Source organism: Pongo abelii, chromosome 5 (assembly GCF_028885655.2).
Source record: "Pongo abelii isolate AG06213 chromosome 5, NHGRI_mPonAbe1-v2.0_pri, whole genome shotgun sequence".
NCBI classification, from domain to species: domain Eukaryota; kingdom Metazoa; phylum Chordata; class Mammalia; order Primates; family Hominidae; genus Pongo; species Pongo abelii.
This window is the reverse complement of record NC_071990.2, coordinates 76,553,596-76,580,362: the sequence shown is the minus strand read 5'-3', so window position 1 is coordinate 76,580,362 and position 26,767 is coordinate 76,553,596. Positions and strand designations below refer to the sequence as shown.

The window sequence follows — 26,767 nt, the reverse complement described above, 5'->3', positions numbered from 1 at the left end:
TCTTGCAACAAGATTTATATATATAAGTGGACATTCATGTATGTGAAGATAAAAACTACAACTTTTCAAGCCTAGACTAACTCTTGTTAAAGTAAAACTTTATTAAAAGGTAAAATTACAGCTGTCATACCATTATAAGATGAATACATGCCAAATGTTATGTTTAACAAACTAATTAATGAGGAACCAAGTAAGATGTTACAACCAGTTCAAAGGAGAATTCAAACACACAATCAGCAAAAAGAAATGAGGAAATAAATATACGAGTAGATACAAAGCTGGTCAGTATCCACAGGGAAATAATCAATTACATTCCACCTGATGAAAATCCTTTGCATTTCTATGAACAAGAATAATTTGCACTACTATACATATTCTACCACCAAGAGGTTGCAAAGACAATATAGAAGGCAGAGGTCCCTATGAATCAGATAGCCTGGAAGGTGCACTAGATAGGACACTGAAGTTTCTCACATTTTTTCCTGACACTCCTTTTTGCACATACGTGTGATTTGTAAAGTATATTTCTCAAAATTTATATAAACCTGAATTTTCTAGGAATGCAATGGAAGTGTAAATTAAGGGGAGGTTAAATTCTGTTTTGAACTACTGAGAGTTAACTGTCATTTCAGAAAATCAGTTCTCTTATGAAAGTAGAGATGATATTGATGTTGCCAGTACAATATCTGAATCAGTCTGCATTCACAACTATGGAATCCACAGTGATATTTTTAGATATTAACAGAAAAGTATAAGCATCTAACTACTTTATTATGTCCTGCATTGTAATGCCTTTTGAAGTACATATTATGTTATAAAAATTATTTTCCTTTTATTTCTCCCTTATGTTATAGTTGGAACAATGTATTTACTATTTTGAAAATGTGTATTAGCTAGGTTCTATTCTTGATTAATTGGATCAATAATTTGATCTTGATAATTTCAGGATCATAAAGGAGTCATTTCAAAATATTTGTTATAAGAAGGGGATACTGAAGTGACTGTGTTGGGAACCCCTGGCATGGAGGTTGCCTGTTACAACCTAGATCAGGTACATGCAAGTCAGGATGGCAAAACCACTATTAGAAACCACATTCCTTGAATGCACAACTCGTGTCTGTCTCTTTGCCCTTATTTCTACCCACTCTTCTCCTTCTTACCGTAAATACAAACACACACCCTGTTCTGAAAGCTTCCCTGTAAATCAGAGGTTGACATCTAATGTCTCCATTGAAGATCAGAACACTGATATAACATTCATTTCAGCATATTTTATGTAAATTATAATGCCTTCTTGTAAAATAAAGATATGTTTAAAATAACTTTTCTACACCAAAGCCAGATGCTTTATGATAATCTATTAAAAGCCAGAGTCCGAGACTGGCAGACTGAAAACCCTGTAATGCTAGGTCTTTTGGGGTCATTTTATGTGCAGCGATAAGAAACTCTTTTCTATATGTGTTGGTTATCTATTGCTGCACATAAAATGACCCCAAAACTCAGTAGCTTAAGGCAAGAATAAACATTTATTATGTCTCCCAGTTTCTGTAAGTCAGAAATCTAGGAGTGACTTAGCTGAGGAGTTCTGGCTTAGAGTCTCTCAAGAGGTTACAGTCAAGATGTCAGCCAAGGCTGCAGTGTTCTTCAGACTTGACAGGGTCTGATGAATTCCCTTCCAAGATGACTTATTCACATAGATGGCAAGTTGATTTAAAAAAAGGCCTCAGTCCTTCCTCTTGTCAGCCTCTTCACAAGGCTGCTTGAGTGTCCTCACAACATGCCAGCTGGTTTCCACTAGAACAACTGATCCAAAAGAGCAAGGTGGAACTTCAAGACCTACTTGGGAGGAACTTTAACTGACCCCACACACTCTTACTCTAATAGGAAGATCATGAGAGTGTCTGGGCCCTTTATATCAGTAACATATCCAACTCTGCACCCAGCAACTTCTAAAAGATCTGAGTAGTCCTTTCCCTAGGGGTACAGTTCCTCAAATAAATGACCATAGATTCCTTTGAAGGACATGGGGAAATCACTATGGTATGTACATGTTATGCTATTATATAGATTGAAGTAATATCTTTTATGAATTTGCCTCAGGAACATACATCATCCCTTTAATAGCATTCTGTGGAAGTCAGCCCTATGCAATTTGGAAAGAGCTATACAGGGACATGGACAACAGGAAGTAAGGATCACCAATGATCATCTTAGAAGCTGACTACTATACCCTATAACTTTAGAGTGTCTTACACAGTCCCAAATTTATATTTTATTTAACCTTAATCTTTATTATTATGTCAGGTACATATGAAGTTATTATTTTAATTACACTTTAAGTTTTAGGGTACATGTGCACAATGTGCAGGTTTGTTACGTATTGTTACATATGTATACATGTGCCATGTTGGTGTGCTGCACCCATTAACTCGTCATTTAACATCAGGTATATCTCCTAATGCTATCCCTCCCCACTCCCCCCACCCCACAACAGGCCCCAGAGTATGATGTTCCCCTTCCTGTGTCCATGTGTTCTCATTGTTCAATTCCCACCTATGAGTGAGAATATGCGGTGTTTGGTTTTTTGTCCTTGCGATAGTTTGCTGAGAATGATGGTTGCCAGCTTCATCCATGTCCCTACAAAGGACATGAACTCATCATTTTTTATGGCTGCATAGTATTCCATGGTGTATATGTGCCACATTTTCTTAATCCAGTCTATCATTTTTGAACATTTGGGTTGGTTCCAAGTCTTTGCTATTGTGAATAGTGCCGCAATAAACATACGTGTGCATGTGTCTTTATCGCAGCATGATTTATAATCCTTTGGGTATATACCTAGTAATGGGATAGCTGGGTCAAATGGTATTTCTAGTTCTAGATCCCTGAGGAATCGCCACACTGACTTCCACAATGGTTGAACTAGTTTACATATGAAGTTATTAATAGATAGAAGAATGTGTTGATTATTTTGCTTTGCAAATCAGAGCTGGAAAAACACAACCTTTTCAATAGTATTGGAATAAATAATTCAGATGCCATCCAGAATTGAATTTTGATCATACTATTAAAAATTACATTATTGCATGTCAAATCCATATCACAATTACTTCATTTGTCCCAAAATTTTCATTTCTCCAGAGAAGGCAATTACAAATTTTATTAAGGCCATCAGGAAACCAGCAAATGACATGAATGGGCTCTTTTCCAAATGCATACTCACACTTTCCTCACATAGGGGCTGATTATAAACTGAAAGCAATTAGTGATTATGTTTTTCAAAATGAAGACAGAAAGTAACAAGGTATGATTGGGACTGAACTCTTTAGTTTTTATATTATATGAGATAATGTTTAAGTCTAATAAGATTTCACAGATTCAGCATGTTTGTTTAGTGAGGGAAAGTAATAAATTAGACTGGAAAAATGTGCCTTTAGTGCTTTAAGAAGGGAAATGCAGCATATTAAAAAAAAAAGTTTGTATTTCATTTCGATGATGACCCCTGGTCAAGGCAACACCCATCTTTGTAGCCTTGGGCTGCCTCTCTTAATTACCCATTTTAATCACTTAGAAAAGGCATAATTTAAAAATACTTCAAGGACTCCAAAAATTAACATCAAGTAGGAAGTGCAGAGTATATAATCAGGAGTTTATAAAGTGGCTTGGGGCAAATGGAGAATTTTTTTTAAATATCCTTTGTATAGTGTCTAGAACATAAAGGTGCCAAATAAATAATAGTTTATTATCCTATCCTTCTATCCTATCCTCAATTCTGCCTCCCAAGATTCTAAAAGTGGATTTTAAGACTGTAACCTCATAGAAACATCTAACTAAAATAGGAAGAAAACACAGTGAAGTTTCCCAGGGCTTAGGAATTAAATTTATTACCAGTTTCAGTTTTACTCCAGATGTTTTTTAATGTTTCTATTAATAATAAAAAGATAGTGGTAAAATATTTTTCTTCTATAGTGGTTCTGCCTAAGACCTTTTCTTAGAATATAGATACGTTTGAAATTTCATATTTTTTCCAAGTGACCAAGAAGCTTTTGTGCTGTTTGTTTGTTTTTTGAGATGGAGTCTCTGTCAACCAGGCTGGAGTACAGTGGCGTGATCTCGGCTCACTGCAGCCTCTGTCTCATGGGTTCCAGCAATTCTCCTGCCTCAACCTCCTGAGTAGCTGGGACTACAGGCGTGCACCCAGCTAATTTTGTATTTTTAGTAGAGATGGAGTTTCACCACGTTGGCCAGGCTGGTCTCAAACTCCTCACCTCAAGTGATCCTCCCACCTCAGCCTCTCAAAGTGCTAGGATTACAGGCATGAGCCACCATGTCCAGCCTCAAAGAACTATTTTTAATTAACAAATAAAAATTATATATGTTTATCACATACATGATATTTTGAAATATGTACACATATTTCAATTTTTGAAAGGCTCATTCAAGCTAATAATGTATGAATTATCTCACATACTTACCATTTTTTGTGATGAGGGCATTCAAATTCTAGTCTCTTAGCAATTTTTAAAATACAATACGTTGTTATTAACTATAGTCATCATGTTATACAGGTGATCTCTTGAACTTATTCCTCCTATATAACTGAAATTTTACATCCTTTGACCCACATCTCTCCAAACCACAGCCCCTGCCCCTGGCCCCTGGTAATCACCATTTTACTATCTACTTGTATGAGTTTGACTTTTGTAGATTCCACATATAAGAGAGATCATGCAGTATTTGTCTTTCTATGCCTGGCTTATTCACTTAACAGGTTCATTCATGTTGTCAAAAATAACAGAATTTTCTTCTTTTTTAAGCATTCTGTTATGTATATATACCACATTTTCTTTAGTCATTCATCAATGAACACTTGGTTTGATTTCATATCACAGACTAGGTAATTTATAAAGAAAATAAAGGTATCGCTTGCAGTTCTGGAGGCTGGAATGTCCAAGGTCGAGGGTCCTGCATCTGGTTGAGGGCATTTGGGCTGCATCATCTCATAGTGGAAGGCAGAAGAGCAAGAGAGGGTGACAGCAAGAAAGCAATAAATAATGCTGCAATAAACTTGGGAGTGTCGAAGTTTACAAAAAATCTAAAAATAATATCTATGAAGAAAACTTAATATGTTGAGAAGCTAAATAATAAGCCTTTTTAAAAAATTAGTGTTATTTTCCCTAAAAGTGAAAAATAGTAAATGATGGAGAAAGTAAAAAATAATAAGGCTAAAATTTTGCTACTCAGAAATAATAAAATAATATCTATCACTTTAGATATCTTACAATCTAAAAAGATAGAGGTATTTAGCATTTTAAAAGATAAAAGGATAGCTAGAAGTACCTTCACAAAAGTAGAATTTTTCTATATTGCTATTTTAATAAAATTTACTAAATTTAATTTCACTTGACTTTAACAGAATAAAAAAGAAACTGAAATGACACTAAAGAAATTGCTGAATTCCGGATAAGTATTTTTTTATATCATAAGGCATTTATTCTTAAAAGATCTCTAGCAATTAAGAAAAACCACCTAAAATATTAATTTCGTGTAATTATTATTTACACTACACATTTTAACAGTAGATAGAATTTTTTATGTAATGCTATGAAAGATAAAATTATCAGAACACTGGTAGTCTACCCATCTTCACTCCTCCACACTCCAAGTTTTGGTAATTAGGTTTGTATTTTACCATTGTCAAGGTTTACAAATTTAGAATTGCTTCTACAACAACTCCCACAGCTTCTTGGACAGATTTTCATATTTAAATAGATTTAGGTCTCACCCTCTAACCTTCTATCCCACAGCGTCTCCATTCCTGAGTTCTGTTTGATTTATCTTTTGGTTGGCTGGAACATACCAGCAGGCAATTGTTTCAAAAAGGGTTCATGGGTTCCATAGCTCCTGAAGGCTCAACTACTTATTGCCTGTAACTTCCAAATGTGAAGGACAATGTGGATAAATATCAAATTCTTGAACCACTCTTTCACTTACAACTTTGCTCCTTTGTCTTCAGCTATGTGATCAGCTGCAATAAACATGACACTAGCATGATTTTTCTGGCAATTTCTATATGGCTTCCTTTTTCTAACTAGATACCCACATGTTTTTTGTTTTGTTTTGTTTTGTTTAGCTTTGCTTTGTTTCAATCCTTGAGATTCAAGACTTTTCTTTCTTGAGGGGTGTCTTAGTTCATTTGGGCTGCTATAACTAAATATCTTATACTGGGTGATTATACACAAGTTTATTTCTCACAGTTCTGAAGGCATGGGAGTACAAAATCAAGGAGCTGACATTGTGTCTGATGAGGTGTCTGTTGAGGACCCACGCCTCACAGACGGCACCTTTTTACTGTGTCCTCCTGTGTTGGAAGAGACTAGCAAGCTCTCTGGAGTCTCTTTTATAAGAACGCTAATCCTAATCACACCCTTCTCACCCCCAACCCACCAAAGGCCCAACCTCTTAATCATAATCTTGGGGGTTAGGATTTCAACATATACATTTTGGGAAGATACAAACATTCAGACCATAGCAAGGGATAACTTGCCATGGATAATTCCATTTTGAATCATTTCTTGATATTGTTTGGGCCTCTCAATTCAATTTTTTTTTTTTATAAGAAGTCTCGCTCTTGTCACCCAGTCTGGAGTGCAATAGCACAATCTCGGCTCACTACAACCTCCACCTCCTGGGTTCAAGCGATTCTCCTGCCTCAGCCTCCCAAGTAGCTGGGATTACAGGCATGCACCACCACAGCCCGCTAATTTTTTGTATTTTTAGTAGAGATGGGGTTTCATCATGTTGGCCAGGCTAGTCTCAAACTCCTGACCTCAGATGATCTGCCCGCCTCGGCCTCCCAAAGTGCTGGGATTACAAGCATGAGCCATCATGACTGGCCTTGTTTGTTGCAATGTATCAGAAAAATTTTTCTCCTGTCATAGGTTTGAGGACGTTTTCTAATTCACTTGTTATGTTGTTGTCTTATTGAAGGACACAAATTACATAAATGTAGGCTTTCTTTTGTTTTTATTCTACATTTTATCCTCTCCTCTATGATCAGTTTCTGAACTTTGTTCTTTTTCATATCATTTTTAATGATTTCTTAAAGCCTGTCAGTATTGACCTGGCTCTCTTCAGTCAAATTGTTTTATTCCATTATGTGTTACTGTCACAAAATACCACAGACTGGGTAATTTATAAGGAAAATAAATGTATTGCTTATGGTTCTGGAAGCTGGAAAGTTCAAGGTCGAGGGTCCTGCATCTGGTGAGGGCCTTTGGGCTGCATAATTTCATGATGGAAGGCAGAAGAGCAGGAGAGGGTGAGAGCAAGAAAGCGAGAGGGTCAAACTGGCTTTTATAACAACCCAATTGCATGATCATAGCATTAATTCATTCATGACAGCGGAGTCCTCATGGCCTAATCACCTCTAAATACTGCCACAATAATAATTAAATTTCAACATGAGTCTTAGAGGGGACATTCAAATAACAGTACATATTTAGTCTATATTTTTAATAATTTTTTTCAGTAGTAAATTTTTTTTTATTATTATTATACTTTAGGTTTTAGGGTACATGTGCGCAATGTGCAGGTTAGTTACATATGTATACATGTGCCATGCTGGTGCGCTGCACCCACTAACTTGTCATCTAGCATTAGGTATATCTCTCAATGCTATCCCTCCCCCCTCACCCCACCCCACAACAGTCCCCAGAGTGTTTTTTAATAAATAAAATAAGGACATCATTTAAAAATTCAAGTAGATTTCCACCCCCAGGAAGATGAAATGAATGTACTTTTCCTCCTAAGTGTATCTAAATACCCTGATATGATATACAAAACAAATATGAGAAGGCTCTGAAAGGTAAAGAGAAGAAGATGGACTACCTAGGAACCTTAGGGCCTAAAATATGACATGATAGTGAGTTTCCTGAGTTTTATTTTTGTCTCGTATATCCTAGACGGAACAAAGTACTTGAATAAATAATGGCTCTGCAAAGGACACTGTTAGGAGGATGAGAAGAAAAGATACAGACTGGCGAAAATCTTTGCAAACATATATCTGGTAAAGAACAAGTATGTGGCTGGGCGTGGTGGCTCACGCCTGTAATCCTAGCGCTTTGGGAGGCCAAGGCGGGCAGATCACAAGGTCAGGAGATCGAGACCATCCTGGCTAACATGGTGAAACCCTGTCTCTACTAAAAATACAAAAAATTAGCGGGGCGTGATGGCGGGCGCCTGTAGTCCCGGCTACTCCGGAGGCTGAGGCAGGAGAATGGCGTGAACCCAGAGGCGGAGCTCGCAGTGAGCCGAGATCGCTCCAGCCTGAGCGACAGAGCGAGACTCCGTCTCAAAAAAAAAAAAAAAAAAAGAACAAGTATATAGAAAATATAAACAACTATCATAGCAATTAGAAATTCCAGTAGAAAATGAGCAAAAGATAAGAACGGACATTTTACTAAATAGGGAGGGACGTTTTACCTCATATACAGATGGTATATAAGCACATGAAAAGATGTTCAGATTTTTATTTATTAGGGAAGTCCAAATTAAAACCGCGATGAGATATCATTAACACTAATCAGAATAGCTAAATTTAAAAAAAAAAAAGTAACAACAAATGCTGGAAAATGCATTTGGATCTGTATCACTTATACATTGCTGGTGGTGGAAATGTAAAACAGTACAGCCTCTCTGTAAAATAGCTTGACAATTTCTCCAGAAATTTAACATACAGCTACCATGCAAGCTATTTCACTCTTGAGCATTTATTATAGAGAAAGAAAACATGCTCACATAAAAACCTGTGCATGCATATTTATAGCAGCTTTATGTATAATAACCCAAAACTAGAAACAACCTAGATGTCCTTCAAGAGTAAATGGTTAAACCATTTGTGGTACATCTATATAATGTGATACTACTCAGCAATAAAAAGGAACAAATCATTGATACACACAATTTGGATGAATCTCCAGAGTTATACTAAGAAAAGCCAATCCCAAAAAGTTACATACTGTATTTTTCCATTTATATAACATCCTTGAAATGACAAAATTATAGAAACAAAAAACACATTAGTGGTTGACAGATGTTAAGAAGGGTGTGGGTGGGAGAGTGGAGGTGATTGTAAAAGGGCAACATGAGGGAATCCTTGTGATGATGGGAATTGTCTCTAGATTATCAATGTCAACATTGTTTGATATTATGCTATAATTTTGCAGGATGTTATTAGGGGTAATGAGTATGCAAATTCTCTCTATATTATTTTTTCATTTTTTTCATTTTTTTTTTTTTTTTTTTGAGACTAGTCTCACTCTGTCACCCAGACTGGAGTGCAGTGGCGCCATCTCAGCTCAGTGCAACATCTGCCTCCTGGGTTCAAGCAATTCTCATGCCTCAGCCTCCCGAGTAGCTGGGATTACAGGCGCCCACCACCACACCTGGCTAATCTTTGTATTTTTAGTAGAGACGGGGTTTCATCATGTTAGCCAGGCTGGTCTTGAACTCCTGACCTCAAGATCTGCCTGCCTCTGCCTCCCAAAGTGCTGAGATTACAGGCGTGAGCCACTGTGCCCAGCCTATTTTTTCTTTATGGAGATAAAATTCACATAACATAAAATTCACCATTTTAATCGTATGTGGACAATTCAGTGGTTCTAGTATGTTTACAATGTTATGCACTGTCTAATTCCAGAAATCTTTCATCATCTCCAAAAGAAACCCCATAACCAGAAAGCAGCCACTTCCCCATTAGCCTTCTCTTCGTGCTTTTGCAGAGCTCTGAAGGTCAGACAGAGATGAGAGTTTAATGCCCAGAACTATATGCATTCTTAGGTCCTTATAAGCATGCATACAGTCCTGGGCATTAAAGTGGCTCTCTAGATTCCCCAAAATATGTCAGAGCTTTTGAAAGCGCTTTTTCCCCAAAGCATCTCATTCCCCAGCCTTTCCTCCCAAGTTTTTACTTAGTCTGTTGTGTGCCCAGCTGTTATCCATTGCCTCACACAGTAGCAATTAGTGCGTTTGCCTGGGTGTTTTTGACAAACTTTCCCCAGGTAACCATTTTAGCATCAGGAGAGTTCCTAGTTAGGAAAGATAAAGGCCAGCCTTTTGAATTGGTATTCCAGGGAGTCAGGTTGAAACAAATAATTAAAACTCTTTGTCAGTGAGGTCCATTCTGCTCCCTGGAGTACTGCTACTGGAAATGAGGGCTGTTATTTTCAAGGCTACCACTGAGCTGGGGAGTGGGGGATAAGTACAGGGTAAGTTAAAAATGCCACAAAGTTCACTGCTCTTACTGAGATTCAACTGTTGTTCTTAATTAAGCATTCCCTTGTTTGCTGCAAGCTTTTGTTTAGTTTCCAGAATTCTGAAAAAGTCAATTCTGACACTTTTCACCAGCTTTTTATTGAAAGGACAGACTTTTGGAGCATCTAACTCTGCAATTTTCACAAATGTTACTCTCTGTATTATTTCTTATAACTGCGTTTGAATCTACAATTATCTCAAAACAAAAAGTTTAATTTTTTAAAGTCAAATCATATTTAAAAATCATGACAAATACAGCATTTTACTATCTCACACCTCTTTACTGTGCAGTAACACTCACCAAAAACAGTGCCTTTTAACTCAGTCCCTTTTAACTCAGCTGTTTTGTCTGACATTTATTTTTCCCCATATTTTTAAATAATATGCATTTTTGAGTCATCATTTCATACATCATTTATTGACGTTCCATTATTGTAGGTAAAGATTTAAGTTTCTTGCAATACCATCCCCTCTTTCTCTCTTCAACCTTCCCAATATAGTGATATTATATTATTAAATTAGTATTCAGCATTTATAGTAAATATTCTCAGCTGATCAGTCTGCTGTGTTTCCTTTCTGTTTTCCTGGAGTTCATGTTTTCTTTGATTTTTTTTTTTTTTTTTTTTTTTTTTTTTTTTTTTTTTCGTGGAGACAGTCACTCTGTAGCCTAGGCTGGAGTACAGTGGGGCAATCTTGGCTCACTGCAGCCTCCGCCTCCCAGGTTCAAGTGATTCTCCTGCCTCAGCCTCCCAAGTAGCTGGGACTACAGGCACGTGCCACCACACCTGGCTAATTTTTGTATTTTTAGTAGAGCTGGGGTTTCACCATGTTGGCCAGGCTGGTCTCAAACTCCTGAATTCAGATGATCCACCTGCCTCAGCCTCCCATAGTGCTGGGGTTACAGGTGTGAGCCACTGCACCAGGCCGATTTCTTACTATTATTCACTTAGTTTTCTTTGTACTTACTACTAATTCTTCTCAAACTTTCCATTGCAATTGTAATATACCACCTCTTTCTCTCTGGACAGCTACTCTCTAGGACTTTTGGACCGCTGTCTTCTGGGTCTTCCCTTTGCTACCTGTTTTGCTATCTTGGATTTTCCTTGGCCTTTCTCCCAGTTTGGATTCCTTGATGCCTTCTCCCTCTGGGTTTATTCTCCTGTTCTGTGGAACATTTCATCCAGTAGTTTTGTCAGGTTAAGAAATTTGGTACATGTAGCAGGGCGAGTCGCAGACAAAACTCCTCAGACACCAGATTAAAGAAGGAAGAGGTTTTTTATTCGTCCAGGAGCTCGGCTCTTAAGAGACTCTCCCTTCTCCCTCTGGGTTTATTCTCCTGTTCTGTGGAACATTTCATCCAGTAGTTTTGTCAGGTTAAGAAATTTGGTACACACCTTTTATTTGTCAATTATGCCTTAATAAAGCTGGAAAATAAATTGTTGCTGGGCATGATGGGTCATGCCTCCCAACACTTTGGGAGGCTGAGGCAGGAGGATCATTTCAGCCCAGGAGTTTGAGACCAGCCTGGGTAACATCGAGAGACCCCCATTTCTACATAAAAAAAAAATTTTTTTAATTGCTGGGTGTAGTGTTGCATGCACATGGTCCCAGCTACTCAAGAGAATGAGGTGGAAGGATTGCTTGAGACAGGGAGTTTAAGTCTGCAGTGAGCCGTGATCATGCCGCTGCACTCCAGCCTGGGTGACAAAGTAAGAACCTGTCTCAAAAAAAAAAAAATGGCAAAGAAATCTTTTAAAAATTGGTACAATTGCAGAAGGCTTGGTGAAAGATGCATTCAATGTACCTGTCTCTTGAGATGAATCCAGTTTTTAACTGGTTGCCTTTTACACCTGGGTAACTGTGTATTTGAAAGTCCCCTTTACCATCTTCCTGGAGATTTCCCTTTCCCTGAACCTTTTTCAGTATCCCATTTCTTTCTTTTTCTTGGTTTACTACCTCATTTTAGGTAAACACATGCTAAGAAAAGGTGCCTGGGAAAAAATTTTAAGACTGTGCTTGAAAATGTCTTCAGCCACCCTGATGCTTGATTGATAGTATAGAATTCCATTGTGGCCATGCTGTTCTCCCAGCTAGCTGCTCCCTGAGCATGACAGGCATTCTTCTTCTTTTGGCATTCTCATTTGCATTTGCTGCATGGCTAACTTATCTCCTTCAGGTCTATTCTCAAATATTATATTCTCAATGACAACTGTATAAAATTGGAAACCCTGTACTTCCATCCCCTTTTCTGCTTCATTTTATTTCCATAGCACTTATCACCACCTGGCATACTATGTATTTTTCTTGGTATTGTTTTGGTTTTTGTTTTGTTTTTTGTCTTCCTCCACTAGACAGTAAGCTCTTTGGGGCCAGAAATTTTATCTTTGCTCACTTATATATTTTAGCACCTGGAATAATGCCTGGCACATACTAGGCTATCAATGTCTATTTGTTGAATGAGTGGATAATTAACATTTTCTATCTCTATAATATTCCAAAAAGGAAGATAATAACTTTCTTGTTATTATAAATAAGAATGGATTTGTTTGATATAAAATTAAGAATTTGCTGGTCATGCCCCTTAAAGATATAAAGGAGTTGGATGGAATCTCTTCTTTTGAGAGTTTTTGACATGAATAAGCAACCACTTGATGCTTATGGTTCAGCATATATATGTGACCCTTTCTAGTAGCATTTAAAATGGCCTTTCTCATGGACAAGGACTTCATGTCTAAAACACCAAAAGCAATGGCCACAAAAGCCAAAATTGACAAATGGGATCTAATTAAACTAAAGAGCTTCTGCACAGCAAAAGAAACTACCATCAGAGTGAACAGGCAACCTACAAAATGGGAGAAAATTTTCGCAACCTACTCATCTGACAAAGGGCTAATATCCAGAGTCTACAATGAACTCCAACAAATTTACAAGAAAAAAACAAACAACCCCATCAAAAAGTGGGCAAAGGACATGAACAGACACTTCTCAAAAGAAGACATTTATGCAGTCAAAAAACACATGAAAAAATGCTCACCATCACTGGCCATCAGAGAAATGCAAATCAAAACCACAATGAGATACCATCTCACACCAGTTAGAATGGCAATCATTCAAAAGTCAGGAAACAACAGGTGCTGGAGAGGATGTGGAGAAATAGGAACACTTTTACACTGTTGGTGGGACTGTAAAGTAGTTCAACCCTTGTGGAAGTCAGTGTGGCGATTCCTCAGGGATCTAGAACTAGAAATTCCATTCGACCCAGCCATCCCATTACTGGGTATATACCCAAAAGACTATAAATCATGCTGCTATAAAGACACATGCCCACGTATGTTTATTGCGGCATTATTCACAATAGCAAAGACTTGGAACCAACCCAAATGTCCAACAATGATAGACTGGATTAAGAAAATGTGGCACATATACACCATGGAATACTATGCAGCCATCAAAAATGATGAGTTCATGTCCTTTGCAGGGACATGGATGAAATTGGAAATCATCATTCTCAGTAAACTATCGCAAGAACAAAAAACCAAACACCGCATATTCTCACTCATAGGTGGGAATTGAACAATGAGAACACATGGACACAGGAAGGGGAACATCACACTTCGGGGACTGTTGTGGGGTAGGGGGAGGTGGGAGGGATAGCAATGGGAGATATACCTAATGCTAGATGACGAGTTAGTGGGTGCAGCGCACCAGCATGGCACATGTATACATATGTAACTTACCTGCACATTGCACACATGTACCATAAAACCTGAAGTATAATAATAATAATAATAATAATAAATAAATAATAAAATGGCCTTTCATCTGTACTTGTTCCTTACACACTGTTCATCTTCTGCTTTGTCTTCTTCTGGCTACCAATGGGGCTTCTGGCATCTCCCACCCACTTACCTCACTTTGGGCTTCAGATAGACCTGAGTTCATCTACTCTGGGTTGGACCATATCATTTGTGGCCTTGCCTTTGGACAGACCTCCAACCTAGAAAGTGACCACAATAGCTATGTACTCTACATTTGGCAGCTGGACTTAGAAATAATGGACTGCCACATATACATACACGTAAACACACTCCATACCTTCACAGACCCACACACACACTCTAGCATAACAGTTATCTTAAATCTTTTCATTTTGCATAGTTCAGAGTGAAATGAATGGCCTTGGCTTTTAGTGTTTGACTTTCCTATTGTAGTGCAAAAATACAGTGTTAGAATGGTCTGTGTCACTACTATGTCTAATTTTTTCATATGAATTAGATGAAAACATGATTATTTAAAATACACTTACAAATAGTGATAAGGTTTGGATAATATTTTTTCCAAAGGAATTGACTATAACCTTAGTAGCTTCAATCTCAAAACAGAGTAGGACGTCTTTTAAAATCACACTTAAATAGGGTTGCTGGACTCAGCAAAGAAAAATACAAGATGTCCAGTTAAATTTAAGTTTCAGATAAAAAATAATAATTTTAGTAAAAGTATGTTCCAATGAGCATCCTGTATTTTATCAAGCAACCCTATAATTAAATAGCAAATTGTTCCATTAATGAAATAACTTGGTTAGGCTTATTGTGAATGTGAGGGAGTAATATTAAAATGTCACAAAAAACATCTCTTTTTCGGCTGGCAAGATGGCTGAATAGGAACAGCTCCAGTCTGAAGCTCCCAGCAAGATCAACACAGAAGGCAGGTGATTTCTGAATTTCCAACTGAGGTACCCAGCTCATCTCATTCGGACTGGTTAGACAGTGGGTGCAGCCCATGGAGGGTGAGTTGAAGCAGGGTGGGGTGGGGCATCACCTCACCCAGGAAGCACAAGATGTTGGGCAACTACCACCTCTAGCAAAGGGAAGCCATGAGGGACTGTGCCGTGAGGAACAGTGCATTCCAGCCCAGATACTATGCTTTTCCCATGGTCTTCACAACCCACAGACCAGGAGATTTCCTCAGGTGCCTACACCACCAGGGCCCTGGATTTCAAGCACAAAACTGGGCGGTCATTTGGGCAGACACTGAGCTAGCTGCAAGAGTTTGTTTTTCTTACCAAAGTGGTGCCTGGAACACCAGCGAGACAGAACTGTTCACTCCCCTAGAAAAGGGGCTGAAGCCAGGGAACCAAGTGGTCTATCTCAACAGATCCAACCCCCCATGGAGCCCAGCAAGCTAAGATCCACTGGCTTGAAATCCTCACTGCCAGCACAGCAGTCTGAAGTTGAACTGGGATACTTGAGCTTGGTTGGGGGAAGGGTGTCCACCATTACTTAGGCATGAGTAGGCAGTTTTCCCCTCACAGCGGAAGCCACAAAGAAGTTCAAAATGGGCAGAGCACACTGCAGCTTGGCAAAGCTGCTGTAGCCAGATTGCCTCTCTAGATTCCTCCTCTCTGGGCAGGGCCGCTCTGAAAGTAAGGCAGCAGCCCCAGTCAGGGGCTTATAGATCAAACTCATATCTCCCTAGGACAGAGCACCTGGGGGAAGGGGCGGCTGTGGATGCAGCTTCAGCAGACTTCAATGTTTCTGCCTGCTGGCTCTGAAGAGAGCAGCGGATCTCCCAGCACAGCGCTCGAGCTCTGATAAGGGACAGACTGCCTTCCTCAAGTGGGTCCCTGAACCCCATGCCTCCTGACTGGGAGACACCTCCCAGCAGGGGTCGACAGACACCTCATACAGGAGAGCTCTGGCTGGCATTTGGTGTGTGCCTCTCTGGGATGGAACTTCCAGAGGAAGAAATAGGCAGCAATCTTTGCTGTTCTGGAGCCTCCACTGGTGATACCCAGGCAATCAGGGTCTGCAGTGGACCTCCAGCAAACTCCAGCAGACCTGCAGCAGAGAGGCCTGTTAAAAGGAAAACTAACAAACAGAAAGGAATAGCATCAACAACAACAAAAAGGACATCCACACAAAAACCCCATGTGAATGTCACAACATCAAAGACCAAAGGTAGATAAATCCACAAAGATGAGGAAAAACCAGCGCAAAAAGGCTGAAAATTCCAAAAATCAGAACGCCTATTCTCTTCCAAAGGATCACAACTTGTCATCACTAAGAAAACAAAGCTGGACAGAGAATGAGTTTGACAAATTCACACAAGAAGGCTTCAGAAGGTGGATAATAACAAACTCCTCTGAGCTAAAGGAGCATGTTCTAACCCAATGCAAGGAAGCTAAGAACCTTGAAAAAAGGTTAGAGGAATTGCTAACTAGAATAACCAGTATAGAGAAGAACATAAATGACCTGATGGAGCCGGAAAAAACAGCACGAGAACTTCGTGAGGCATACACAATGTCAATGGGCGAATCAATCAAGCGGAAGAAAGGATGTCAGAGACTGAAGATCAACTCAATGAATAAAAGATTAGAGAAAAAAGAGTGAAAAGGAATGAACAAAGCCTCCAAGAAATATGGGACTGTGTGAAATGACCAAACCTACATTTGATTGGTGTACCTGGAAGTGACACAGGGGGAGAATGGAACCAAGTTGGAAAATGCTCTTCAGGATATTATCCAGGAGAACTTCCCCAACCTAGCAAGACAGGTCAACATTCAAATTCAGGAAATATAGAGAACACCACAAAGATACTCCTCAAGGAAAGCAACCCCAAGACACATAATCATCAGATTCACCAAAGTTGAAATGAAGGGGAAAATGTTAAGGGCAGCCAGAGAGAAAGGTCGGGTTACCCACAAAGGGAAGCCCATCAGATTAACAGCAGGTCTCTCTGCAGAAACCCTACAAACCAGAAGAGAGTGAAGACCAATATTCAACATTCTTAAAAGAATTTTCAACCCGGAATTTCATATCCAGCCAAACTAAGCTTCATAAGTGAAGGAGAAATAAAATCCTTTACAGACAAGCAAATATTGAGAGCTTTTGTCACCACCAGGCCTCCTCACAAAAGCTCCTGAAGAAAGCACTAAGTATGAAAAGGAACAACTGGTATCAGCCACTGCAAAAACATACCAAATTGTAAAGACCATGGACACTATGAAGAAACTGCATCAACTAACGGGCAAAATAGCAAGCTAACATCATAATGACAGGATCAAATTCACACATACCAATATTAACCTTAAATGTAAACAGGCTAAATGCCCCAATTAAAAGACAGAGACTGACATATTTGACAAATATTCAAGACCCATTGGTGTGCTGTATTCAGGAGACCCATTTCACATGCAAAGACACACAGGCTCAAAATAAAGGGATGGGGAATATTTACCAAGCAAATGGAAAACAAAAAAAAAAAAGCAGAGGTTGCAATTCTAGTCTCTGATAAAACAGAGTTTAAACCAACAAATATCAAAAGACAAAGAAGGGCATTACATAATGGTAAAGGGATCAATGCAATAAGAAGAGCTAACTATCCTAAATAGGTATGCACCCAATACTACAGTAGCAACCAGATTTATAGAGCAGTTTCTTAGGGACCTACAAAGAGACTTAGACCTGCCATTCCAATGGGACACTTTAACACCCCACTGTCAATATTAGACAGATCAACAAGACAAAATTAACAAGGATATTCAGGACTTGAACTCAGCTCTGGGTCAAGCAGACCTAATAGACATCTACAAAACTCTCCACCCCAAATCAACAGAATATACATTCTTACCAGCACCACATAGCACTTATTCTAAAACTGACCACATAATTGGAAATAAAACACTCCTCAGCAAATGCGAAAAAACAGAAATCATAACAAACAGCCTCTCAGACCACAATGCAATCAACTTAGAACTCAGGATTAAGAAACTCACTCAACGGCTGGGCACAGTGGCTCATGCCTGTAATCCCGGCACTTTGGGAAGCCGAGGCAAGTGGATCACAAAGTCAGGAGTTCAAGACCAGCCTGGCCAAGATGGTGAAACCCCATCTCTACTAAAAATACAAAAATTTGCCAGGCTTGGTGGCCAGCTCCTATAATCTCAGCTACTCAGGAGGCTGAGGCAGGAGAATTGCTTGAACCTGGGAGGCGTAGGTTGCAGTGAGCCGAGATCATGCCACTGCACTCCAGCTTGGGTGACGGAGCAAGACTCCATCTCAAAAAAGAAAAAAAAGAAACTCACTCAAAACGATACAACTACATGGAAACTGCACAACCTGCTCCTTGAATGACTACTGGGTAAATAACAACATTAAGGCAGAAATAAATAAGTTCTTTGAAACCAATGAGAACAAAGACACAATGTACCAGAATCTCTGGGATGCAGGTAAAGCAGTGTTTCCAGGGAAATTTATACCACTAAATGCCCACCAAAGAAAGTGGGAAAGATCTAAAATTGACACCCTAACATCACAATTACAAGAATTAGAGAAGCAAGAGCAAACAAACTCAAAAGCTAGCAGAAAACAAGAAATAACTAAAATCAGAGCAGAAGTGAAGAAGATAGAGACATGAAAAACACTTCAAAAAATCAATGAATACAGGAGCTGGTTTTTTGAAAAGATTAACAAACTAGACCGCTAACCAGACTACTAAAGAAGAAAGAGAAAAGAATCAAATAGACACAGTAAAAAATGCTAAAGGGGATATCATCACTGTTCACACAGAAATACAAACTACAATCAGAGCATACTGTAAACACCTCTATGCAAATAAAGTAGAAAATCTAGACAAAATGGATAAATTCCTGGACACATACACCCTCCCAAGACTAAACCAGAAAGAAGTTGAATCCTTGAATAGACCAATAACAAGTTCTGAAATTGAGGCAGTAATTAATGGCCTACCAACAAAAAAAGCCCAGGACCAGATGGATTCACAATCAAATTCTACCAGAGGTACAAAGAGGAGCTGGTACAATTCCTTCTGAAACTATTCCAATCAATAGAAAAAGAGGGAATCCTCCCTAATTCATTTTATGAGGCTAGCATCATCCTGATATCAAAACCTGGCAGAGACACAAAAAAAAAAATTTCAAGCCAATATCCCTGATGAACATTGATGCAAAAATCCTCAATAAAATACTGGCAAACTGAATCCAGCAGCCCATCAAAAAGCTCATCCACCACGATCAAGTCAGCTCCATCCCTGGGATGCAAGGCTGGTTCAACATATGCAAATCAATAAACATATTCCATCACATAAACAGAACCAATGACAAAAGCTACATGATTATCTCAATAGCTGCAGAAAATGCCTTTGATAAAATTCAACAGCCCTTCATGCTAAAAACTCTCAATAAACTAGGTATTAATGGAACCTATCTCAAAATAATAAGAGCTATTAATGACAAACCCACAGCCAATATCATACTGAATGGCCAAAGATGGAAGCATTCCCTTTGAAAATGGGCACAAGATAAGGATGCCCTCTCTCACCATTCCTATTCAACACAGTGTTGGAAGTTCTAGCCAGGGCAATCAGGCAAGAGAAAAAAAATAAAGCGTTTTCAAATAGGAAGACAGGAAGTCCAATTGCCTCTGTTTGCAGATAACATGATTATATATTTAGAAAACCCCATCGTCCCAGCCCAAAATCTCCTTAAGCTGATAAGTCTCAGGATACAAAATCAATGTGCAAAAATCACAAGCATTTCTATACACCAATAATAGACAAACAGAGAGCCAAAGCATGAGTGAACTCCCATTCACAACTGCTACAAAGAGAATAAAATACCTAGGAATACAATTTACAAAGGATGTGGAGGACCTCTTCAAGGTGAACTATAAACCACTGCTCAAGGAAATAAGAGAGGATACAAACAAATGGAAAAATATTCCATTCTCATGGATAGGAAGAATCAAGGTCTTGAAAATGGCCATACTGCCCAAAGTAATTTATAGATTAAATGCTATCTCCATAAAGCTACTATTGACTTTCTTCACAGAATTAGAAAAAAACACTTTAAATTTCATATGGAACCAAAAAAGAGCCTGTATGGCCAAGATAATCCTAAGTAAAAAGAACAAAGCTGGAAGCATCATGCTACCTGACTTCAAACTATACTACAAGCCTACAGTAACAAAAACAGGATGGCACTGGTTCCAAAACAGATATATAGACCAATAAAACAGAACAGAGGCCTCAGAAATAATGCCACACATCTACAATCATCTGATCTTTGACAAACTTGACAAAAGCAAGCAATGGGGAAATGATTCCCTATTTAATAAATGCTGTTGGGAAAACTGGGTAGCCATATGCAGAAGACTGAAACTGGACCCCTTTTTATACCTTATACAAAAATTAACTCACAATGGATTACAGATGTAAATATAAGAACTAAAACCATAAAAACCCTAGAAGAAAACCTAGGCAATACCATTCAGGACATAGGCATGGGCAAAGACTTCATGACTAAATCACCACAAGCAATCGCAACAAAAGCCAAAATTGATAAATGGGATCCAATTAAACTAAGGAGCTTCTGCACAGCAAAAGAAATTATCATCAGAGTCAACAGGCAACCTACAGATTGAGAAAAAATTTTGGCAATCTATCCATCTGACAAAGGACTAATATCAAGAATCTACAAGAAACTTAAATAAATTTACAAGGAAAAAACAAACAACCCCATCAAAAAGTGGGCAAAGGATGTGAACAGACACTTCTGAAAAGGAGACATTTATGCGGCCAACAAACACGAAAAAAAGCTCATCGTCACTGGTTATTAGAGAAATGCAGATCAAAACCACAATGAGATACCATCTCACACCAGTTAGAATGACGATCATTAAAAAGTCAGGAAACAACAGATGCTGCAGAGGATGTGGAGAAATAGGAACACTTTTACACTATTGGTGGGAGTGTAAATTAGTTCAACCATTGTGGAAGACAGTTTGGCAATTCCTCAAGGATCTAGAATCAGAAATAACATTTTTCCCAGCAATCCCATTACTGGGTATATACCCAAAGGACTATAAATTATTCTACTATAAAGACATGTGCACAGGTATATTTATTGTGGCAATGTTCACAATAGCAAAGACTTGAAACCAACTCTGATGCCCATCAATGATAGACTGGATAAAGAAAATGTAGCACATATATACCATGCTGTTATGCAGCCATAACAAAGGATGAGTTCATGTCCTTTGCAAGATCATGGATGAAGCTGGAAACCATCATTCTCAGCAAACTAACACAAGAACAGAAAACCAAACACCGCATGTTCTCACTCGTAAATAGGAGATGAACAATGAGAACACATGGACACAGGGAGGGGAACATCACACACCAGGGCCTGTCATGCGGTGGGGGACTAGGGGAGGAATAGCATTAGGAGAAATACCTAATGTAGATGACAGGTTGATGGGTGCGGCAAACCACCATGGCACAGTTATACTTATGTAACAAACCGGCATGTTCTGCACGTGTATCCCAGAACTTAAAGTATAATAAAAATATAAATAAATAATAAAAAGGGAAAAAAAGGATGAGTTCATGTCCTTTGCCGGGACATAGATGAAGCTGGAAGCCATCATTCTCAGCAAACTAACACAGGAACAGCAACCCAAACACCACATGTTCTCACTCATAAGTGGGAGTTGAACAATGAGAACACATGGACACGGGGAGGGGAACATCACACACCTGTCGCACGGTAGGGGAGGGGTAGAGGAGGGATAACATTAGGAGAAATACCCAATGTAGATGATGTGTTGATGGGTGCAGCAAACCACCATGGCACGTGTATACCTATGTAACACACCTACATGTTCTGCCCATGTATCCTGGAACTTAAAGTATAAAATTAAAAAAGATGTCACAAAGGGAAATGGCCAGAAATTTATTTTTGTTGATTGATGACATAATGCAGAAGCCTATTTTAAACAGGTTAAAGTCTACGTAGTAAGAAAGGTGTGAGTAATGAAATGCTGGCAAAAGAGCAAAATGAAGACATCTATTATTGCGCTTCTTGCCAACTCTTATCACCTGCAGAAGCAGAGATCACATCATAAGAACACAGATTCAAATGCATTTCCCATGGCACAAAAAAAGTCAAATGAAATCCTTTCAATTTATCATCCCAGATCTGTTTGTGGATATTTTAGTCAACTCAGACTTCCATAATGAAATATCATAGACTGGATGTCTTAAACAATAGAAATTTATTTCTCATGGTTCTCATGACCAAGAAATGCCAGATCAAGGTGCTTGCAGATTTTATTCCTGACAAGGGCTCTCCTCCTGGTTTGGAGTTTGTTGCCTTCTTGCTATATTCTCACATGGCAGAAAGCGAGATCAGCTCTCTTGAGTCTCTTCTTACAAGACTGCTAATTCCATTCATGGGGACTCCACCCTCGTGACCTAATTACCTCCCAGAGACCCATGTCCAAATATCATCACATTGGGGATTAGAGCCTGAACATACAAGTTTTGCATGAACACAAACATTCAGCCCATAGCAATGGAGATTTTAATAAAACCTTAAGTGTATCTCCAGAGAGATCTTAGATATTAGGTAACATTATTTCTCACAATTGAGTGAATTATGAGGAGACACATGCAGATACCCTCCCCAGGTAAGAGAAAAGAGGGTGCTTCTCTGAAATCTGGCATAACTCACCAACAGACAGGTTTTATTTTAAGAAAGTAATAAAACTAATATGATTCCAACTTTCAGAGCTGTTTATCACTTGGAGTTTCAGTTTTGGTAATTTCACTGTAGTAAATTAGCTGACTGAGAGTCCAAAGATTATATCTGCATCCAGACAGTCCATTTATCATGCTTAGCTTTTGGATTTCAACAGAGCTTTCCTGCATATTTGCCAAAAGGCCACTGAAGAAATCACAAAAAGCTCCCTGTTTTGTTCACTTAATGCCTTAAATATCATCAGTGGCTCTGGATTTAGTTTTATTGCAATATTTTAATAATTCAACAATCTGTTTATCTGAAAGTTTCCACCACTTTCTTAGTTTAGAAATATTTATTTTCATTTTGTACCAAAAAAGGGGTAGACTTTGGTAGTTCAATGTGTACTTACCCAAGATAGCAATGCAAAATGGTGGTAGAAATTGTCAGAGTATAATAATGTAACTGTGGTAAAGGTTTTATAGTTTATTTTATTATTATTCTTATTATTTTGAGACAGAGTCTCACTCTGTCACCCAGGCTGGAATGCAGTGGCGTGATCTTGGCTCACTGCTACCTCTGCCTCCCAAGTTCAAGAGATTCTCAGGCCTCAGCCACCTGAGTAGCTGGAATTACAGGCGTGTACTACTACACCCAGCTAATTGAGAGGTTTTAAATATTAATAAATAGCAAGTTGTATGGTCAATGTAACATTCAAATTATATGTTCACCAATACCTTTTTACTCCTAGTATCATTTTGCAAATTGACAAGCTATTCAATTAGATTACTCAGTTTTGGAAAAGCATAATTTAAATTTTAAGTGGTAAAAATACCAAAACATCATTATTGTAACCAAAAAAATCCAGTTGCAAAAAATGCAGACTTGCATTATTGGAAAGTGAATAAAATTTCCGGGCCAAAACTGCACACCTAGTTGTCTGGGAGTTATATACGGGGATGAGGGATCTAAATCTGTTCCAATGCCAGCTGCAGTTTGGCACCAATTGGTGACTTAGTCAGTTTGTACTCCTTGGTTCCCAGGTGTATCATGTCTGACTAGGCAGTAATTCCAGAAATTCTAGTTAACTGGTGCTCTTTTAGTCTCATATATCAAGAACTATTGGGCCTGAATAAAATGGGTACAGGGATCCACTCTTTGTCTCCCTAGTTTGGGACATAGTGCTGCCTGCCCTTTCTGTTCCAATTTCTCTTCTTTAAAGATAATGACTATTGAAATGATCTACACAAATGCTATGTATTTTCTCAAGCTTAATTCTGGATTTTCTTTTTTTCACCTTCTATTCTTTGGGGAATACTTGGACATAATGAAATTGATTTCAATAATGAAATTGTACTTCCTCCACAGACACTTCTTGGTCTCCACCTGCTATGGCCTCTACCTCCCTATCAGAAACTCCACCTTTCTTTACGGCATCAAGCATCTTCTCTCTGACTGATCAAGGCACCACAGATATAATGGCCACTGACCGGACAGTGCTAGTACCAGGGCTCACCATCCCCACCAGTGATTATTCTGCAATCAGCCAACTGGCTCTGGGAATTTCACATCCACCTGCATCTTCAGATGACAGTAGGTCAAGTGCAGGCGGCGAAGATATGGTCAGAGACCTAGATGAAATGGATCTGTCTGACACTCCTGCCCCATCTGAGGTACCAGAACTCAGCGAATATGTTTCTGTCCTGGATCATTTCTTGGAGGATACCACTCCTGTCTCAGCTTTACAGTATATCACCACTAGTTCTATGACCACTGCCCCCAAGGGCCGAGAGCTGGTAGTGTTCTTCAGTCTGCGTGTTGCTAACATGGCCTTCTCCAACGACCTGTTCAACAAGAGCTCTCTGGAGTACCGAGCTCTGGAGCAACAATTCACACAGCTGGTGAGTGGGCACTGCTCACAATTCCCAATTCTCTGTCTCTTCTTTCTTTGCTGTTGTTATTTTATAATATAATTATTGGCTGTCTTGAGCAATGAGTGTTAGTAGAAACAAACCGCCAAGACAGCTGTTGCTGAAGACATTCAACTAGAATTTTGAGATGAATTCGGGTCCAACTGGGGAAGTGAGTTCTGTGGTAGACAAATGGGAAGACACCGCCACCCAACCTTGGGGGAACAAATTTATTCTTAAACTCTTTTCATTATAATTCTTCCTAACTTAGTTAATGCAGGAATAATACATAACACTCAAGCACTGAACATGGAATCTACAAATAGAGTGAACATTTGCTAAATTATATCAATCTCATGAAAGGGTACAAAGTTAGAATGGTCCAGCACAGATGAGGCTAAGAGTTCAGGAGTAAGGGTTCCTTTCTTAGCTCCCCTTAAGTTCTTGTAAACCTAAAAAATGACTAAGTAGTTTATCATTCCTTGTGCCTAACAAAGAAAATGAAAAGATAATTACTATGACATATATCTTTGATAATAAGATACTCCCAAACTCACATGTTTATTTTGTTTCTACATATACAATAAGAAATACATATACAATAAGAAATGTTGAACTATGTAATACCTCTACACATTCATGGCTAATTAAAATAAATTGTACATATCACACAGATGGCAGAATGCCTGACAATAATAAAAAATTTTATACTTCATATAAGTTAAATTATTACACAAATTAAAATCCACATGAAACCCAATTTCTCAAGTGAACATTTGCAAGACTTTATCTGTTCTATCTCCCCGCCCCACACCATTTATAATGAGGTGAGTAGATATTGGGAGAGTCTCAAGGAACAGAGTCCCAGTGAACCTGTTACAGAGAAGGGGTCCTAGTCCAGACCCCAAGAGAGGGTTCTTGGATCTCGCATAAGAAAGAATTCAGGGCAAGTCCACTGTGCAAAGTGAAAGCAAGTGTATTAAGAAAGTAAAGGAATAAAAGAATGGCTACTCCATAGACAGAGCAGCCCCGAGGGCTGCTGGTTGCCCATTTTTATGGTTATTTCTTGATGCTATGCTAAACAAAGGGTGGATTATTCATGCCTCCCCTTTTTAGACCATATAGGGTAACTTCCTGACATTGCCATGGCATTTTTAAACTGTCATGGTGCTGATGGGAGTGTAGTAGTGAGGATAACCAGAGGTCAGTCTCATGGCCATCTTGGTTTTGGTAGGATTTAGCCAGCTTCTTCACTGCAACTTCTTTTATCAGCAAAGTCTTTATGACCTGTGTCTTGTGCTGACTTCCTTTCTCATCCCGTGACTTAACTGTCTGGGAATGCAGCCCAGTAGGTTTCAGCCTCATTTTACCCAGCTCCTATTCAAGATGGAGTTGTGCTGGTTCACCTGCCTCTGACAAACTAACCATGGTATGTTAATTAGGGTTCATGCTAAGCTGCCATAATGAAGAGGTAAGAATATAGTGACTTTCATTCAATACAAGTTTATTTCTCTTTCACTTGACGGGTAGGACAGCTTAGCTCTACAATGTCATTCAGGGACCCACACTTCTTCCATCCTGTAGCTCTGCCAACACCACAGGCACTTCCTCATTCACATGGTCAAAGCTGGGTCATTGGTACATCCCTGTTTCCACTTGTGAGAAGCAGAGAGGAAGCTGAGGGAAAGCAATTTTCTCCTAAGCAAAAGACACCAAAGTTGCCCACACCATATTAGTGGGAACTAGTCACATGGCCATCGTTGCCGCAAGGGAGGCAGGAAAATGTGCTTTCTAGATCAGCAGCCTCTTTCTATGAGAAATAGGAAAATGGATTTGGGAGAAGTGGCACCTAGCTATCTGCACAGTAAGTGAAGACAAGAAATCTCTACCCCAGGCCAAAGCAATGCTAAGACACCAAGAATGAGGCTAGTCAAGTAAGTTCTGTCCTCATCAGGGGACAGTAACTTGAAAAGGGAAGTACCACAGTTTGTTTAAAATTTCATTTTAC

At 38.9% G+C, this 26,767-nt stretch overlaps 1 protein-coding gene across 2 annotated transcripts in view; it reads left to right on the top strand.

Moving 5' to 3' along the window:
• IMPG1 (interphotoreceptor matrix proteoglycan 1) overlaps positions 1-26,767 on the top strand; it is a 161,307-nt gene that overhangs the window by 106,734 nt on the left and 27,806 nt on the right. For both annotated transcript variants that reach the window (XM_009242015.4, XM_002817076.5), the window contains one exon: positions 24,218-24,750. In XM_009242015.4, coding sequence (XP_009240290.4) covers positions 24,218-24,750 — 533 coding nt within the window. The remainder of the gene's footprint in view (positions 1-24,217; positions 24,751-26,767) is intronic.